The sequence below is a fragment of the Pelobates fuscus genome, chromosome 2, assembly GCF_036172605.1.
Source record: "Pelobates fuscus isolate aPelFus1 chromosome 2, aPelFus1.pri, whole genome shotgun sequence".
Lineage (NCBI taxonomy): Eukaryota > Metazoa > Chordata > Amphibia > Anura > Pelobatidae > Pelobates > Pelobates fuscus.
This window is the reverse complement of record NC_086318.1, coordinates 127,301,786-127,323,253: the sequence shown is the minus strand read 5'-3', so window position 1 is coordinate 127,323,253 and position 21,468 is coordinate 127,301,786. Positions and strand designations below refer to the sequence as shown.

At 34.2% G+C, this 21,468-nt stretch overlaps 1 protein-coding gene across 4 annotated transcripts in view; it reads right to left on the bottom strand.

Moving 5' to 3' along the window:
• NLGN1 (neuroligin 1) overlaps window positions 1–21,468 on the bottom strand; it is a 663,157-nt gene that overhangs the window by 255,721 nt on the left and 385,968 nt on the right. For all 4 annotated transcript variants that reach the window (XM_063442687.1, XM_063442686.1, XM_063442688.1 and 1 more), the window contains one exon: window positions 21,011–21,163. In XM_063442687.1, the coding sequence (XP_063298757.1) occupies window positions 21,011–21,163 (153 nt within the window). The remainder of the gene's footprint in view (window positions 1–21,010; window positions 21,164–21,468) is intronic.

Genomic DNA, 21,468 nt, shown 5'->3' with positions numbered 1-21,468 from the left:
TTGGTTGTTAATCTGTTTTTCTGTTTCTGCAATCTTACTTGCTGATTGTGTGGAGGATGTTGTTTTATATTGCCTTTTGTATTCACTTAGTGTTATATATAATTTAAAAAGAGGCAGAAATCCTTTTTTTATTTTCGATTGCTGCCATTTTTATCAAATGGCCTCTAACTACACTTTTATAAGCGCACCAGACCATAACATAAATTTGTTTTTATTTTCTAAAAAGAAGAGATTTGTTATTTTTTTAAATTGCTTCCACATTATTTTTTTAGTGTAATATAAAATATTTTATGCACCACTCTTTACAAAAATTATCAAAATTATCTTTGTATTCAAACATGATAGGGCTATGGTCTGACCATGCTATATCCTGCATTTCTATTTTTTGACAAGATATAGCATGGTCACATTTCCCTAGATAAGATCTATTCAGGAGTATGAGTTAATCTTCTAGAATAACATGTGTAATCTAAATTGGCAGAATGGATTGTTCTCCATATATCTCTTAGATTATGATTGTTCAGTAAGTTTTGCAGTCTGCTCTCACCTGATTTCCTGTTTTTTTTTTTTTATCATTCTGGCTCTATCTTCTAGGGGGTCAACAATTGCAAGTGAAATTCCCTATAATTAGTACCAACCCTTGTTTAATCTGCTCTATTTTTTTAAGCACTTTTGATATAAATTTTATTATTGCTTTATGTTGGCTAATGTGAATAGCTTGTTTCTGTATGTTATTGAAAACATATTAAAATTATATATCGACTTTCTGAATTCTTAATGTTTAAGGAAAATTTTTTTGCAAAGATAAATGGGACTTTTTTTTTTTCTAAACCTGCACTTATAATAATGGGGTACTTTGATGAATTCATTGTATTCTCCTTGGATCTTGTCCAATAGGTTTCTTACAGGGCACAGATTTGTACCTGCGTTTTTTTTTTTTATCAGAAAATCTACAATTATAGACCTTTTACATGGTGTATTGAATCACTGGGCATTTATTGAGATCAACTTAATTTGTAGTTTCTTATCAGTTCTTGGAACTCTCTCTATCCAAGTATTACCATATATATGTGAAAAAAATAGAGGCACTGCTAGTAGAATGAGAGAGGAGGGAAATTTTTTTTTAGCGTTCCTGGTGTAAAAAATGACAAAGGAGATATTATAAATCGAATACCTTCACACTTTCATCGTATTGTTGCATACATTATTGTATAGGTGTTATTATCTCACTATTTCCTACTTTTTCCTTGTGCACAACTTGTGTTATTCTGAAACGTATCACTCTTTCCCTTACCCTTAACATTCTTTTCCTCCTATCTAGGTATGTGCCTTTCTGTGTTTTATAACTTCCTTTACCCTTGATATAACTTTTTCCGTGTCTCTTAATTTGATTCCTTCTTATTATTGTGTTCCTAATACGGATCATTTCCTTTCGATTTGTGCATTAATTATCTTGTTATGTGCCTACTTGATCACATTTTTTATATAATCTACAATTCTTTATTTTTATTTCTTTGTTTCCCTTATGTTCCCAATTTTACTATTATTTATATTACCCCATAGATCCTCTTATCCCCTAGTGTTAATAAACAACAACAAAAACAACAAAAATTGACTTTCGTAATTAGAAGGTTGCATGCTGCCAATGCTTATTTATTTATTTTCTCTCTCTTTTCCCTTCCCCCACCCTCTCCTTCTGCTCCTTCTACATTTCTTAAATATTTGGGACATCCCGATTTGTTGACTAATGGCTGGGACTGATTCCAATTTAATTTTTATTTAACCATCTTTTCAGGTCTTCTGCAGCATTGATGTAGGTGAGTTTCCCTTCGTGTGATATAACAATTTTCGTGGGGAACCCTTATCGGTAATTAATATTGTTCTGTCTCAGAATTAGTGTGCCTTCAGAAAAGGTCTTCCTCATTTGTCTGGTTGGCCATGACAAATCCTGGAATATTTTTTAAGCTTCATGTTTTTCTGAGCATTCGTTACTTCTTATGGCTCTCAGAATTTGCGTCTTGATTTTAAGAGGAGACACAGCATATTATTACATCCCTTGGGAGATGTTCTGGGATGCCTTTAGGTTTGTTCACATCTTTCCATCATAGGGATTCTGGGGTCCCATTCAACCTTCAGGGGTTTAAACAATCCCTCTATGTATGGTTCCAGATTTTTTTAGATCTATTTGTTCTAATACTCCTTTAATTGTTCCGTCTTGACCGGTCTTCTACATCTAGCAATTTGTCCTCCATGTCAGCCATCTTTTTCTCTAGCGCCAGATGTTCTTATTTGTGGGCGTTTTCCTTGTGTTCCAGCCCATTTACTTTTTCTTCTATTCCTAGGAATCGTTGGTTAAGAGTCAGCAGTTCTTTCTTGATGTGTATCGTATTAGCTTTAATTTCTTCTTTCAATTTCCCAAATTGTGTGTCTAGGTGTCTACGTAAGTAGTCCTATTCATTTCTTCCTTTCCTTTGACTTGGTTCTTGGTTTTCCTCCATTTGTCCTTTGTTAATACCTTCTTCTGAAGGGTTATTAAAGAGAATTGATTCCTCCAGGTTTGTTTTATTAATTTATGGGTTTGGTGAAAAGAAGGAAAGGCATTTGTTCTGTTTTATTTTCAGTCTTTTTTCTTTTTTATTTGCTTGCCGTTTTGTGTCTTTTTTGTAGCCATTTTATTTTAGTTTGTATTTAAAATCTAGTTTGTTTATTCTTTTCCTGGATGTTATATGCTCTTTGAGCTATTGCTGTCTTTACTTTTTCATGTATTAATCTTTTGTGTCTTATTTTATTTCAACCTAAGTCCTTCTCTTCCACACCCTCCCCTCTCTGTCCTGGTACGCCTTTATATTTTGTTTTTTATTCTGTTGGTCGTACCCTTGTACTTTCTTTTTTAATTTTTTTTTTTTAGGGGTGGTGGAATACTGCTTAAATAGCAGGAATTGGGGAGAAGTGCCGGGTATTGTGGTAATATGACACAAGAATGTTAAGGCACCAACTGGAAAGTCAGGTACTGAGGCAGACCCATTGGGCTCATTCACTTAGCACACTACAGACCAACAATGATCTGCTCCTTGCTATGGGTAAGGATTAACTTAAATTAAGTAGTCTTTAAATAATTTATGGACACAATATAGGTAACACAGATAAAAGCAAAGATAAAGCATTGCTTTTCATAAAGAACACTTGGAACTATGTTTGTAATTTTTAACGCATAAACCAGATGTAAAACAAGTCACTTCAGAGAACTTGAAGTTTTTCCTAGCCAGCCTTCTGCTTACAATCAATCAGGCAGACTGCCCAAGTTTTCCCTTTAAACAGAAATCAGAGGGCACATGTATAAGCTTTCATTGTTTGCCTTCTTTATCCAACACCTTGCTGCATCGTTCACCATCGTTCACCATCGTCTCTCATCCTGAATGTCAATAAATCTATCTGTCAGTCTATGAATTTCCATATCTGCTTGTAAACATACACAGCACCTCTGAATCCAATCAACCATCAACTCTAAATGTGAAATTGCACGTCAATCAACTTATTGAGACCTATACTTTCACTATCTTAAGGCAAAATCCAAGATGTAATTTTTATTTTTTACATATGCTTGCAATGCAAGAGTAGAAACTCTGTGAAGTATTACTCACTAGTCTACCAACCATATCATGATATGATATCATTATATAGAAAAAAACTGCCTAATAGCAAAAGCTTTACCATTTGTATCATGTTCAATTCTTCAATGTGCAGAGAAATATGAATTTATAAAAACTGTAAAATATTAGACATTAAAAATAGATAAAATATGAGACTTCTGAACCTCACAATTTAATGGTGTAAGAATTGAGAATAAAATACAAATATCATTAGGAAATGAATTCGAGGAACTATATTGTGTCCAAATATAAATTCTTCCTATACACAAAAATAAGGTATAAGAGTTATACCAAACAAGTGGAGCGCTCTAAATAGTAGAGTGGTTTACTCACCCCTTTGGTGCAATAACAGTCTTGAAAAACTTGAATGCATATATACAAGGGAACATAAAACCAAACAAGAGATATAGTGCAGACGGTTTCCCCAAATAGGCAGTTGATAATTAAAAAATGACTGAAACCACTCACATGGACAGGAGCCTATGTAGTATTGGCTCCGTAAAAGGATCCTTTTTGCTCTTAGGGCAGCAAAACACCCCTTTATCCCAGGCTGTATCTCTCCAGGAATATACAACGAGAACGAAAGCAGAAGAGCAACTGTGTAGAATAGACATGCTATAGTGATATTAAAGATGTAAATAGTTGCGCTCACCTTCTCCAGAGCCCTGAAATCCCAGCTCTGAGGTTGATAAACAGTGTGCTACCTTAAGGGGGGATTAGCACTTTCCCCAATTGAGTTCCTGACGGCTAGAAAGGACTTAGGACTAAAGTATAAAATAATAGAGTTGAATTTATTAACAAATAGTAAAAACAAATATGTACTAGCAAGTAAAAATCGATTAAAGTCCAGTAAAAAGTCCAGAATAATCAGCTAAACGCGTTTCACTCTATGAGCTTGCTCAGTAGCTGTATGTTCTTCTGTATGTAATTCTTCCTACCTGTTCACAATTTGCACCAGTTGCTCACAACACAGTGGCAGTTATTTCATGCCATTTATTTATAAAAAGTCACTAGAATATGTACATGTTATGAACAGTGCTAACCTTGTACATATAAACCTTAAGCACTTAAAGAAATTGCCACAAGAAGTACTACAGATGTTACGAATGATAAGAGAGGGTCACAAAAATAAACCAAGAGACATTAAAAAGGTCCACGAGAGAGACATCTAAGCTAGCTGCCACACTACTCAATTGGAGGCACAAGTGAAACAGATAAGGCAGGTATGGTTGTAAAGAGAAAACAGATGGTTTCAAAACAAAAATAGATGTAACTTGACATTCAGGGGGGTAGGAAATGAATGGAGAGTGCAATTAAGGGTCACAGAGAAAGAGCAAGATAATGGATGGGAGATACCTAATTGATCATTTTAAATATCCTCTTGACGGTTTTTATCTATTCCAGTATTCTTTTTCTTTCCCCACATCTACCTTCTTCCTCCTTAATTAGTCCACTGTTATTACTCTTCACTTAATTACCTCTCTTTCGATGATAACCTTTCTGTCAAGATTTTCACTCTTCTTCTTCAAAATAGTTCCTTTTCAGTCTGCATCTTCGTTGTGTAGAATTAGGCACCTATTTAGGTTTGAATGATTGAATAAAGCCTTCATATCCAGTGAGCTAGCTAAGGGACTCAGCATTGATCTAGTATAGATCTCTGCTATTAAGCTCTACAGAACTTTCCTCTGTATAGACTATACTTGTGCACAACAGATTAATTCAGCTTAGTCTGAAAATAAAATTTAGCTCAGGTTGTCCGATAGTCATCCATATATTGTCCATGTACAATATTCAGGAAAACAATTAAGAGAAACCAAAAACAGCACAAAATAGGCCAATAAGTATACTGTTAAATATACACACAATGTAAACATTATATTATTATATTAGTATTTTTTCGCTATTTGGTTCACAGTTCAATTAAGGAAAAGTTACCAATAAGGTAAAAAGAGCAGTATCTATATTTATATCAGACAGACAGACAGACAGACAGACAGACAGATAGATAGATAGATCGATAGTTAAATTTATTTTTACTGCTCCCTTTTTATCTCAATTGGTCACTTCTCCGTTGATCTGGGAATAAAATCCACATTTAGTAGATGTCCCTTAACCCTCAATCATCCCTTTTTTGTAGCACCACAGATGGAACTCAGAATCACAAATCAAACTTATACGCTCATATATTATGTGAGTAGTTAGTTCAGTAATATGTCCATATGGCACTTCCGATTTTTGGAATCTGGCTGACCCGCCAATTGGCCTAAATTAGGACAAATTGCAATACAGATGAAAAACAATATGCTAGTCTGGTAACAACTAGTAATAGAACACCAAAATATTATATATGGGCCGGGACAACAAAGTATCATGTCCTTTAGTTTTTCAGAGATGTATAAGTAAACAGCAAGAAGCTCAAAAGTATTATTTGCTGTGTTTTTTAGCAAAATAGTGAGGGAGTGAGGGATCGAGGAAATCTGACTTCTCCGACTCTCTTCCCTGCCACCCTGGGCTTGTTCTCTCTACTAGCTGAAGCAGTGATAGTACTGCTCATCTACTTTATTTTTATACTCAGTTGTATATTATGTATACATTATTAATATCTGGATATTTTGACATAAGGCAGGGGCAGATCTTTTTGACAGTGCACTATTTACCAGTCACAATATAATCTGTTAAGCCTCCGAAATCCTTTTAGAGAAAGGTATTTTAAGGATAAACTATAAAACACAAAAGGTTTTCTTTGCAAAGTATTCATGAAAAAAATTATATGAAAGAAATGAATTTGCTATTATATATCAAACAGATATGCCACGTTTAATCATAGACTGTCAACTATTTCTTTCTGACCTTTCGGGCTTAAACCTTATAATTTTTTTTTTTTATTCTACTTTGCAGCATATTGTATCACATAGTGTGGAATTGATTGACAAGTAGTTACAGGGTTACAAGGCATAAAAAAAATGACACCAACTAATTCCCTTGATTTTACTTTGTCTAATGCAGTATCATGCTGCTAAATGCCATCAAGAAGAAAATGGACACACCTTACAGAGTAAAGTAATTTTCTGCAGCAATAATATATATTCGTAAATTAATTATTATAACAGAAAATGTCACTACCCTTGTTTATTTAAACTTATTTAAATAGGAATACAGAAGATAAAAGGGATACTATAGTCACCAGAACAACTATAGCTTAACCCCTTCAGGACGAAGTCAATAGTGCACGTTCTGATCAAAACAAAATGTAACCAAAAACTAGAATTTACGCTATATGTCTGTTCACCCGTAGTTCCCCTCTTTCAAATTATATGCACCCACACTTATTATATATCATTTTGTTCAGGAGAAACAGGGCTTTAATTTATCATTAACTATTCATATATGGAACATAATTTATTATGAATAAAATTTAAAAAAATGTGAGAAAATAAGGTTTTTTAAAATTTGCATTTCCGTCTGACATTTTAACTGTGAATATCATAACACTGTTTTTTTTACTTAGGTTTTACTTTAGGTTTTACTGCAAAAAAATGCACATATTTGTAATCAGTGATGTCTCACGAGTACAACAGTACCCCCCATTAACAGGTTTTATGTTGTTTTGGAAAGTTACAGGGTCAAATATAAAACATTCCATTTTTAAATTGAAATTTTCCAGATTAGTAATGTTACCTTTGAGACGGTATGGTAGCCCAGGAATAAGAATTACCCCCATAATGGCATAGCATTTGAAAAAGTAGACAAGCCAAGGTATTGAAAGTGGGGTATGTTTAGTCTTTTTTAGTAGCCACGTAGTCACAAACACTGGCCAAAGTTAGCGTTCATATTTGTTTTTGTGTGAAAAAAGCAAAAAACAAATATTTGACCAGTGTTTGTGACTATGTGGCTACTAAGAAAGACTGGACACTTGCAATACCTCGGGTTGTCTACTTTTGCAAATGGTATGCCATCATGGGGGTAATTCTCATTCCTGGGCTACCATACGCTCTCAAAGGTAACATAACCAATCTGGCAAATTTCAATGTGAAAAAAATGAAATGCAAGCCTTATATGTGACTCTCTAACTTTCCAAAACACCATAAAACCTGTACATGGGGGGTACTGTTATTCTCGGGAGACTTCACTAAACACAAATATTAGTGTTTTAAAACAGTAAAACATATTACAACAATAATATAGACCATAAAAGTGCAGTTCGCTTGTAAAAAATGCGAAAAACGTCAGTTTTACTTAAAATATCATCGTTGTAATACAATTTACCAGTTTGAAACACTAATATTTGAGTTCAGCAAAGTCTCCCGAGTACAACAGTACCCCCTATGTACAGGTTTTATGGTGTCTTGGGGAGTTACAGGGTCAAATATAGTGCTTGCGAATTAAATTCTGCATGTCAATCAAATTTAATTAATCAAATCACATAATAACATTAAAAGATTATTTAAATATACACGTAGAATTTTAATATATATGCCTTTATAGGTATTTAAATTCTACGTGTATACTAATGTAATCTTTTATGTAATTATATGTATTTATCTATATATATATATTTGCGGTTATTTGTATTTTATATATAGATAGATATATATAGAATGTCATTCTAAGTGTATTTTGTTACTGATATATATATATATATATATATATATTAATAACAAAATACAGTTAGAATGAAATTACATATGCATATATAATTTATATTAAATTTTGTTTCAATATTTTATTTATTTATTTTATTATTTTATTTATTTATTATTTTAATTATACGTATTTATATATAATATATATATGTACATCTATTATATATATATAATATATATACATATTATATATATGTAACGTCATTCTAAGTGTATTTTAATATTAATATATATAATATTAATATATAATAATATTAAAATACACTTTGTATGACGTTACATATATATAATATGTATATATATTATATATATAATATATATACATATTATATATATAAAAATGCATTTAATTTATTTTAACATGTGTATTTTATTTTATTTTTACACTACCTACCAGCAGGGGGACTGTCTGATATTTCAGACAGTCCCCCTGCTGGAAGATCCATAGCCAGCTATAGGGGGCCATGTGATTGCTCTTTGAGAGCGATCACATGGCCCCCGGGGGCCTCATTTGCCGGAGGGGGGCTGCCTGGGCTGTCAGGCAGCCCCCCAGAAGAGGATCGCGGCGGAGGTGAGTACACCTCTACTCCTGGGGCTAAAAGCCGTTACGACGTACCATGCCGCCGCAACGGCTTTAAAGCCCATTTAATGCAGGACGGCATGGTACGTCGTAACGGCGTTAAGGGGTTAATGTAGTTGTTTTTGTGAGCATAATCATTCCCTTTAGCCTTTTTGCAGTAAACACTGTCTTTTCAGAGAAAAGGCAGTGTTTACATTCCTTTCTAGGGACACCTCCAGTAGCCACTTATCAGATGGCCACTGGGGGTGGGGGCTTCCTGTGGCAGTGCTGCACAGTAGGCAGCACTGCAGTATCTCCAAGCTCTGCATGAAGATGCTGGTTTTCCTCATAGAGATGCATTGATCCAATGCATTTCTATGAGGAGGTGCTGATTAGCCAAAAAAGCATTTGGCTCCACCCCCATCCCTCCTCTTTGCTGATTTCAGCCAATCCAATGCTTTCCCATAGGGCTAAAAATTGTAAATTCTGCTTATGTCACCAAGGTGGTGGATCGTGGGACCTGCGGGGTGCTGGAAATAAGTTATGTTTTAACTGCTTCTCAGGGGACTAAGTGAGTGCAAGCCACACATGGTGGTTTTAACACTATAGTGTCAGGAATACATGTTTGTGTTCCTGACCCTATAGTGTTCCTTTAAAAATAAATATATGATCTTTAGTTTTAAAACATACAAGTTTCAGAGTGTGTTAGCTGAATTAAATAAAAAAAATAACTACATTAAACACTCATCTGACATATAAATAGTTCAAAAAAGAAAGTACATTTGTGATCCGGGGAAATTTACATCAATCTGTACAGCGCAATTTAATACCTATTGTACTGTAGTAATGAAAGAGTTATAGAACAAAACATAATACTTTGTTAATCATTACTCAGGAGAGCAGATTAACAATGTAATAGCTAATCGTTTATCACTTTTTGCATATAAACATTTATTAATACTCTAAAATTACTGAATAGTTTAGTAGAGACACTTGGGTCCATTTGTTTAATTTTAAAATAGCATCCATTGTTGGAACTAATTGCACATATATTTAAGGACCTTGATGTCCAAAATGCATAAGGATTTTGTATCTGACTTCCTCCTGCGACGTTGAAGGTGCCAAATAAATTTGTGGTTTGGTGTGCGCTTGTTTAATTTAAAAAAAAATAATTTTGTGACACTCTTTGTTTTCCATTGGATCCTAGGATTAGAGTTTCATTTCCTGGTTTCTCCTGGGTCTGTGGGTGAGTGGAGTGCTGTCTCCCTTAAATTTTAACTTTATTCCATCAAACTGACACATTTTTTAAACCTGTATGCCTGATCCCAGTTACATTTTCTTGTGTATGTTTCACAAACCTCAAGTATGTGCTATATATTATACTAGATATATGTACATATCTAACACATACAATAATAGGAATAATGCTATCACAATTTAACAACAAAATAAACACTAAATGCATTGTTTAACTAAACTACTCAATAGTATCTGTAAAAAAAATGTTTAAAATGATAAAAAAAAATCTAGAGAAATATATGTAGCTATAAAAAATTTCAAAGTTTGTTAGATTTAAAAAATATATATATTTTTTAAATATATTCATTTTTGTTTTTTGTTCCAGTAAAAAAAAATATATGCTAAATCATTATCAAAAAAGATTATCCTTTCACATGCTTTTCATTATTGTGAACAATAACATAACTACTATTGCCATTAAACATCTTGAGAAATTGTTTATGTAGAACTACTTGCATAGACACACTTTAAAGTGAGTGATATATTATAAAATTTTAATTAACAAGCAATGTTTTCTCTAAGGAAGCATTATCTTTACAGTTAAGTAACCAAAGTAATTTAGATTCCTGCTACCCAAACAAAAATAAATATATAAAAAAAGAAAAAAAAACAGTGGCAGTGAAAATCTTACTTTGATGATACAAATGAAGCAAGAAGCTGGCATGCTTAAAAAACAATAGGAAAAATAATGAATGACTATAAATGACCCCTTGATTCTTGGCAGTGGCATGGAAACATAAAGAAGATGGAATTTAAATAATCATAAAATGAATTGAATGTGAAAGGTTGGCTAGTATTTTGCTTTATTTAAAAGAAAAATTGCTAGTGAAGTCTGTATTTGAGGGGATATACACCGTTGCCAAGCAACCCATCAGTGTAGATGGCCAGCAGACGGGAGCTGATTATTTAGATGTGGATGTGTCATATATTCTAATTATTTGTCAAAAAGGGGGAAATAGTTGCATTATATAAAATAACTAATGATACATACATCTGGTTGTTTTTGTTTGCTTTGTACACAGCATACAGTCTGCAGAGGCCATACAAAATATTCCTGAAAATTATATGACATTCAAAGATAGAGAAAGAGGGATAGTGCTACATATTCATAACTAAATAACTAGCAGATATATGAACACAACTGAAATCCTAGCAGTCTTTAATAGGCTATTTCTAGATTGTCTTTTACACAGTCTTGAATGTTGCCCCATAAATGCATTCACTACTTTTCCTAACAAAACTGTCAGGGTTATTCATGGTGGCCAAAGATAAACCAAATTAATTTGTCAGGATTCATGGTAGCAAATTTTCAGGAGGGAACCGCCCCCGTCATAAAAAATACAAGATACCAAAGAGACTACTGTAGCAATTCCAGCTCAGATAAAAAATGAGTGTGGCCAAAGGGACCTCGCCACTGGTTTTTGGAGGGGACTGATTGCCAGCCTCATGCATTGGGACTATGGCCCCTGGGAGATTGGGCACTTTAAAAACAGCATTTGGGGCTTGTGGACTTCTATTGGACTGTTTTTGGCCTTTGTTACACTTAAACACCATGGCGATTTTATTCTGTTCGTGGGATCTGAGCGCTGTTCGGATATATTGAGCGCTCAGATCCAAGCTATCTGGGGATAGGTTGAATGTGGGGGTTCTGTTCAGTATGATAGGAATTGTGTATTTTTATGTGTTTTTACTGTTGATGTAAATGGAGATATTTTATGTATGCTGGAGATAATTGGTTTACCACACCCAAGCCATGCTTGCAGTTGGTCAAAAAAGGATTTCCGACTAACTTTTGAACCACTGGACCAATTTGTATGATTTTGACATATGTTTGTATTTGGAATATGCTGATTCTGAAAATGTAAGTTATGTGAATGTGATGTATACTTTTAATGTTATGAATATTGTGTAAAATTGTGTATTTTGTGTGTAATTGCTGGGAGTGTCTGAGTGTATTGTATGTATTGATTGTTTTTTCTGCAAAACCCTGTGGGCAGTACAATGTGTGTAAAATGTGCATAAAAGCAGAGTGTTGGATTAAAGCTTCAGTTCTACTTCACCCTCAATTTGGAGTGCCGTCTCTTTTTGGGGGAATCTGCTACAAGCATACTCTCTTGCTATATCACTACTAAGCTCTTGTAAGAGCTTGTTCCTGTCTTGCTCTCTGAAGGAGTCTACGGTGGTTATGGTGTCGGCTGGAGTGCTTGGAGCCCTCAGGAAGTGCTAGGAGGTACCCAGTCGGGGTGCCAGGTAATATTATTTGCATGTAATGTACCTTTTATATTTATAAATGTACCTGGAAAACACTTGTTCATCAAAGGCACCATATGAAATTTTCTTGTGTTACTAAATGTACACATTTATTTCTAGATATTTAGCTAACTCCTCTCAACATATTGCATTTTCAAAAAGTGTTGGCGTGGCTGGCTTCCAGGAGGGAAACCCGATCATCAGAAGGGATCTTAATGCCTCAGTAGATCCTAGGCTCAACACCTCCATAGGAAAGACAAACATACCTACACACTCACAAGACATATCGTAGAATTGACTATGTGTTAATCCTGTTTGGCCACATGCTAAATTCATGTGCAATACTACTGATGATGTGATCAGGTCAGTCCCTGATGCTAATCACTCTAACTTCCCACTGTATAAGCCAAAAATTATACCAGTAGAGATAGTGAAACACTTTTAGATGACCCACTCATCCAGGCCGATTCACCGAATGCATATTTAACTATTTTGCAGACAACCAGATTCCACCCACCTCCCCAACCGTGCTGTGGGAAGCCCACAAAGCAGTAATCAAAAGTTACCTTGACCAACAAGATCTAGATGCATAAAAAATCCCAGACCTGGATTGATTGCCTTGTCGAATAAATAGACATGCTAGAACGGAAGCATAAGTGAACCAGTCAGAGTGCTCTGGCAACCAAGTTGAAGAGGTCTCAATTAGTTGATATGCCCCCACCTGCTGCCTGGAGTTGATGCCCCAGGGCCCGAATTTAATTAATTCAGTCAAGATTTCAGCTGTTCGGCAGTGGTTGGTACAGCTAAAAATCCAGACCAAATGCAGGTCTTATTTACAAAATCTGTGCATTATAGAATTATAGAATTCCATCAACAATGTCCAGAGTTTGCAGTCCAAATGGCCCCACATGCAGGCGGTTACTTTTGCAACATTCGGTAGTAGACCATTCAGCCTAAAGTGAATAGCCCTGTGTATCTGGAAATCTCCTATTTTTATAAAGTCTCGGGATATAGCAGCTCAGGATTGGCCTTCAAGAATGTAAATATGTTTCTGGAGAGAAAGAGATGGTTGCTTCTGTTGAATCACTATCTAGCAAACAGCATCATCCTCAAATCAAAGACTGCACACACATTTATTTTATTAGTGAAGGTTTTAGAGCCAGGGTCAAATCCAGCCTCCTGAATAACAAATGGGAAATATTTAATTTAGCTGACCACTAATGTTATAAACCATTGCTAAAGACGTGTGACATAAAAAGTCTATTTTTTATGCTGAAACACCTCAACATAAATTTCATATTTAATACAAATGCAGGTGAAGATTGGAAGGTTCACATTATTTTTATGAAAGAAAAAACAAAAAGAATGTTAACATTCTATAATATATTACTGCATAAAATAACTGCTATTTTACACACTCATGCACATGAATATTGCATTTATAAATATTTTGTTTACATTGTGACATTGTTTTTTTTTTTTTTTTTTTTAATTTATAATATTTTATTAAGTTTTTAACATAAATATATATAGTCATTCATACAAAGACATTATCATTTTTACAAAGAGTTGTGGCACAAAAATTACATATTAAAGTTCTTTCGATTGCAGTACAAATTCTATTGTTCAGAACCAGTCTTTTTATATTTTCCCCTTCTTTTCTAACAATAATTCCATATCATGCAACAGACAGATACAAAAAATCAATACATATATTCTCCAATGTTGACATTACATATGGATTTCTGGGTATCCGGTTCCGTTTTCTACCATCATTCCCCCTCCCCAAATGTCAAATTTACAAGAATACCCCAATTCTTTTCTATTAAATTGCACTACCTATCTTAATAAGGTGCTCATACTTCATCTGCCTATACTAAAAAGCACCAAGCTCTCTATGTCAAGTTTTCCCCTTATAAAACAACAATACACACACACACACCTTTCGCTGTATCAAGATTCGAAGGGGAGAGGGTTAGGGGAAACAATCTTTTTCAAACGCTATGAAGTACAATAACCAGGGTTCAAAAGGTGCTTATCTCCATGGAGAAAAGAACTGGGGAAGACTCTATGAAACATATTGCGTTTTAGTCATAATTTGGCAATTTTCGTTCTAAAGAAGATGGAGTTAAGTATCTATAATAAATTGTTAGGGCCCTTTTCTTTTCTAATTCCCCTTTCCTCCTTCCTCTTTGTTATAAGTCTCTTTCTTAAATGTTTCTACATTGCCCTAAATTTCCCAATTGCCCTGACCCTCTATTAACAAAACGTAAAAGGGAAAGAAAAAAAAAAAAAAAAAAAAAAAAAAAAAAAACCCCGCCGAGGGTCAGTCCCGAGTCAGTCTTAAGAACCCGAAAGGCAACACTCATCCTTATAACTACTGATCAGGTTACTCATAAACACAGATATCTTGAGAGTGGACGCACAGGGTTCACCCCCAACCACAGATCTATAGCATATACATCTTATTATGAATTTAAGAATCGTTTCTTCTACCTAATTTTATAATCCATTTCTGCCATTGTTCAATTTGCGGGTTAAAGTATTGTTCTTGTCTTAATATCCCTATTTCCATTTTACAGTTATTCAAGACCTGCTGTTTTATCAGCTCCCAAGTCGGGGAGTCTGGGTTTTTCCAGAATCTTGCAAGAGTAGCTTTAGTTTCAATGAGAATGTGAATTATTAACTCTTTTTTATCCTTTGGAATTATAGGCCAGCCCAAATGTAATATCATAGAACTACAGGTGTAATCAAGATCTACCTCTATTACTTCCCTGCAGAATTTCGCTACCTTTTGCCACAATGGAGATATGATCGGGCATGACCACCATATATGGACATAGTCTGCTCTCAATGAAGCGCAGCGCCAGCAGAGATATTGAGATCCTGGATATATTTTTGTTAATTTAGTTGGAACATAATGCCATCTATTGATGACTTTATAATGACTTTCCGTTAGGTTTAGACAGTGTGAAGCTTTCAGTACCGCTTTATTGGCCCTAAGCCATTCCTTTCTCATGATTGTAATTTGTAAGTCTCTTTCCCATGCTTTTAGAGCTGGGAATTCAGGGATTACCTTATATTTACTAAACAGTTTTGAGCTTTTAGAAACTAAATTTTTATTATGTCTGATGTTTATCAAATCCAAAAAAGGTTGTAATTCCTCAGAAATCTCAGTTATTCTGTGTCTCATTAGGAAATGTTTTATCCTTAGATACGCAAAACTTTCTCTATAAGAAAGCAGAAAAATTTGTTTAATCTCCTCAAAGGGTCTGATTTGTTGCTGTTGGAATAGCTGGTCTATTCTATTAATACCTTTGCTTAACCATGGCTCTAGATTTAGATCCTCAATATTATTGGCCAATACATGCAGTGGTAAGTCAATGATAATTTTATCTTCAATCTTAAGTCTTTTTTTCCAGATTCTCCATTGGGCCAATAGGTTAGCTAGGATTAGACCCATATCATCTTTCTCAAACTTATCTATACTCCAGAATAAAGTCGTTAAGTCCGGAGCTGCCGCTTTCCTAGCCTCAATTTTTTCCCATGGTTCACCACTAGAACTCTCTTTCATAGAGGAAATAACATGCGCCAATGAACAAGCTTCATATATATCCATAATATCAGGGATTCCCATCCCTCCCAAATTAGGCTTTAAATTCAAAATTTTTTTATTAACTCTGGGTTTTTTCCCCAGCCATATATATTTGTCTAAAGCAGCTTGAATCATCATGAGCCATGGTTTAGGCATTTTCAATGGTAACATACGGAATATATAACTCCATCTAGGGACCAAATAAGACTTTACGATGTTGATTCTACCTGTCCATGATATCTCTGCTGTTCTCAAATCCTTTAGTTGTTTATTAATTTGCATCATTAGAGGTAGAACATTATATTCCATAATCCTAAAAGGATTACTGGAAATCTTAATGCCTAGATAGGTAATACATTTTTTTGCCCATTCGAAACTATATTTCGCTTTAATATATATTTTCTCTTCCTTCTTTATATTTTTGGCAAGAATAGTTGTCTTATCTACATTTAACTTGAAATTGGAATAATGCCCAAATTCATAGATCACCTTTAACAGTTCGTCTATTGATATTATAGGGTCTGATATAGTGATTAGGACATCATCTGCATAAAGTAAAGTTTTAAGTTTCTCTTGTCCTATTATTATTCCCTTTATTTTCTCATTAGACCTGATGTCACAGATCAGGGGTTCTATATATATCAAATATAGCAACGGGGACAGGGGACACCCCTGTCTTGTCCCATTTCTTATGTTAAACCACCCGGAGGTTATACCCCTACCAATTGTTCTTGCCATTGGGGAGCTATACAAGGCCATGATAGCGCTCAGAATCCAACCTTCGAAACCAAAGGCCTTTAATGCCTCCCAAAGGAAGTCCCATCTGACCCTGTCAAAGGCCTTCTCCGCGTCCAATGACAGGGCCAGCAATGGAGTGCCTGATTCATGAACGTATTCCAAAATGTCAATCACTGTCCTTATACTATTGTTTGATTGTCTGTCCTTCATAAATCCAACCTGATCTCCATGGATTATGGACGGGAGGACTCTTTGTAATCTCTTTGCCAAAATACTTGCGTATATTTTTATATCGGAATTTAGTAAGGATATAGGACGATAATTCCCCACTAATTCCGTTGATTTATCTGGCTTTTGTATGGGAATTATATTAGCATATAGTAATTCGTTGGGCAAGTCTTTTTCTCTAGCTATGCTATTGAAAAGATCTTCAAGGTGTGTTACTAACACGTCCTGGAACTGTTGGTAAAATATGTTTGGAAAGCCGTCCGGCCCCGGGGTTTTGTTTTTTTTTAAAGACTCTATTGCATTTATTATTTCTGTTTTTGTAAAAGGTTCATTAATAGAATTCAATTGTTCCCTTGATAATTTTTTTAGGGTTTTATTTTGAAAATATGTTTCTGGTTTATAGGGGGAATCAGGTAGATTATACAATTTTTGATAAAATAAATTAAATGCTTTACCTATATTTTCAGGCGTTAATTGGATGCCATCGTCTGTAATAATTTTTTGTATTAATTTGTTTAATTTCGCACCTTTAACTCGATTTGTGAGCATTTTATTTGCTCGGTTTCCTTTATAGTACCATTTTATTTTTAGATATTCGAGTTTTTTTGAGGTTTGTAAAAGTAGGATTTTATTGATTTTATTTTTTATTAATCCTATTTTCTCACTTATCTCTATGTTTGGATTATTTTTATTAAGTTTTGTTAATTTATAGAGGGACACATATAGTTCTGTCAGGGAAGCTTCTTTTTGTTTTTTCTTGATTGTACCTAATTTAATAAACTGTCCCCTCAACACGGCCTTATATGTACACCAAACTATGGCGTCTGGAGTTCCTTTATTTTTATTCTCCTCAAAAAAATTATTTGTTAATTCTTTTATGGTGTTTATATCTTGGGCCTCCCTAAGAAGAAATTCATTTAGTCTCCAGCTATTTCTAATTTTAATATCTGGTGAGATAGTGAGATCAAGTATTACTGGGTTATGATCTGACCAGGTTACGTCTTGAATCAAAACCTTTTTAATCTTATATGAAACCTCTAAAGAACCCAAAAACAAATCTAGTCTAGAATAGGTACAGTGTGCTTTCGAAAAACAGGTATAGTCTTTTTCTGATGGATGGTTTATCCTCCAAAGATCTAATAATTCATACTTATTTATCAACATTGAGAATTGCATTGAGGATTTCTTTCCCCTTTTATCTTGCATTACCCCAACCAATGAATTCCTGTCCAACGTGCCATCCAAAATACAGTTAAAATCTCCTCCTATAATAATTTTACCCTTTTTAATTTTTTCTAATTTACTCAGAACCATTTGTATAAACTGAACTGGATTAGTATTAGGAGCATAGATGTTTACAATAGTGAATTCTTCATTTTGTACTTTACATATAGCTAAAATGAACCTACCATTTTTATCTATATCCTGGTATGTAACTTGAATATCTAGATCATCTGTCGCTAGTAAAGCTACTCCACATTTCTTTTTATCCTCTAATGAGGAGCAGAGTTGGATTTTAAAATTTTTGGGGATAAAACGTTTTATATCTTTCCTTAACCAATGAGTTTCTTGAAGTAATACAACTTTTGCACCTTCCTTTTTAATATATTGATACACCATGGCTCTTTTAGTTGGGTTATTCAGGCCCTGTACATTCACCGTCATAAACGTAACCATAGTCTAAGCATTTGAGACTCGAGACCAAACCCCCCGGCGGGAGGGAAAAGAAAAAAAAAGGAAAAGAAGAGGGGGAGGAAAGCACATAACAATTACATTCATATGACCTCATGTAATTCAAACATGAGACCACGCATACCCACATTCTTGATAAGAAATTCCGTCTCCACTCCCACTTAGTGGAAGACAGACAATGCATCCCAGAACTCTGGGAATACATCCACAACTCCACAACAAAATATGGAGTTACTTGGGGGAGCATGAGAAAAACCCTCCCCGAGAGTTGCCGCTGATGTCCATATGTACCCAGCAGGAAGAAGAAGGGAGAAAAAAAAAAAAAAAAAAAAAAAAAAACCACTTTTTATATACATATCATAAACCACACTGTGAAAACTACTTTCAGTATAATTTCAATTTCTTATGATACATCATGCTTTCCTTATGATCTAAAAATTACTCTAAACCAATAACATCTCGTGTACACCGTTATGATTCATCTTACTATTCAATTTACTCCAATAGGTGTCCTTATATATATATTATCCCGTTTATCCTGTTTTTTTTTTTTTAAAGCATCCCTCATATCTGTAATTTTATTTAACTTATTCCCAACTCCTTCATAAAAGCACTCTCCAAGCACTATAACTGCTCCAGCTCACTGTTGTGGATATGGTACAAAACTCTACGAGTACAGTCTCCCCCTTTTTTGTCAAACCACTTGACAAAACACTTTAACCAAAGTGATATGCCTTGGAAATCATAATTAAAAAAATTATTGTGCAGAGTTATTTTCTGATTATTAAGATATAGCATGATTTAGCCATGCTGGAACACCTCAGCACCTTCTGTGCTGTCAAACTGAGCTTGAGCCATATGATGCTGACAAACTGATATAAGTAATCAGCAGGCCGTGGTGATTATAGTACATGAAGTGTCTCTTTAAAATAAAGACAAAAATATTAAGTGAATGATATTATGCGTATAAGTATGACAGCTACAACAAGAACATGCACTGCAATATTTAAAAATATATAAGGCAAGTATAAATATTCACTATGTATTTTAATGTGACTTGTATTTAAATGAATCATACATATATGTATAGTCTGTCTATTTAAAAAAAAAAATACATGGATTCATTTAGATCGTAGTCACAAAATAAACTAATGTTTACTGAAAGATAACAAACCAAAGGATTGAAATAGTCAGAGCAATTGAAAAATCATGTAGTCTGTTCACAATGAAAGTCATATATGGTCAGTACAACGATTTTCCGATTACTTTCATAAATATGCTTATGTAATCCAAAAGATCATTATCAGCCTCATCAGAATTAGCCTTTTATGCATTGCTGAAGTTTAGGTTTGTTGTGTAAATCCAATTATATCAGCATTAAGCCTGTGTAATGACTGTTGTGCCCTTTATTATTGAAACATAACAAACAGTGCTTAAACTTTTGCTCACAATTTAGCAAACATTACTCTCTACTGAATTCCAAATAGCTCAAATATTGGAATAGCATGCATATATTTCCAGCATTAATATATTCCGACGGCAGACACAACAACAGCAGCTAAGTATGCTTCCTAAATATAGACGTATGTTTCATTTCCATATTACTTGATTGGACTTTCCAATGCATGAAAGGAATAACCAATTAAAAATGACTTGAACCAGAAATGTTCTACGTTTGTTGTTGACACATCCATAATAAGAACCAATATTTTTCAACTGAGTACTCAAAGAAGGTAGAGATCTTATAATTCTATTCTAATTAGGATATCTAATGCAGTGTTTCCCAACCCAGTCCTCAAGGCACACCTACCAGTCCAGGATTTAAGGATTACCCAGTTTTGTCTACGGTGTTTTTTCTTTTTTTTCTAAAAACACCTTAGACAAAACTGGGTAATCCTTAAATCCGCGACTGGTAGGTGTGCCTTGAGGACTGGGTTGGGAAACACTGATCTAATGGAAGGATCAACAAAAACAGGACCGTTAAGCATCCAAGATGGCTTGTTTAACCCCTCAAGGACTAAACGTCTGGAATAAAAGGGAATCATGACATGTCACACATGTCATGTGTCCGTAAGGGGTTAAGAATTGATATCTGCTTATGTAGTAAAAGTTTGTGGCAAAATAATTTACATGCTATAGATAAATTCACGTGTACACAAGAAAACAAGAAGATGAACAACTACAACTTTAGCAATATGCTAACACCAAATAAACAACAAAGTAATATTGTAATGCTCCATCTAACCCGTGCCAATTGAAAGTGAAAAAGTGAATACAATAAATATATTTTAACAATATACAAGAATATGTAATTAAAATGTACATCAAAGTAAACGTAAGATATTTTTGTTCTTACCAAGCACACCAAGGCGGTAGTTAACGGTAATTACTATTACATTTCCATAACTGGCCAGAACACTCCCATCAAACAAGTTACCAGTGCCTTCCATATAGGAGCCTCCATGTATATACACCATCACTGGCTTAGGACCTCCACTGTCTCGGATATCTGGAATATAAAGCACAATTTAATATATTTCTAAAAATGATTTTAAAATAGTTTGCTGTTTCAAATCTCAGAATGTTTCTTAAGATACGGATGTTTTGAGATTAAAACATGTGTTTTACAGAATAAATCTATGCTTTTTTTAGAGTGGTTGCTAAATTTTCATTTTTAGACATCATCTTAATAATAGTCAGTTAGAGACATTATATAGCTAAATGAGCAATTTACTCGGGTTTTGGGTTTTGCCTTCATCCTACAAGTTTGGGAACTTAATACTTACAATATTCACAATAAATCAAGAAGCATTT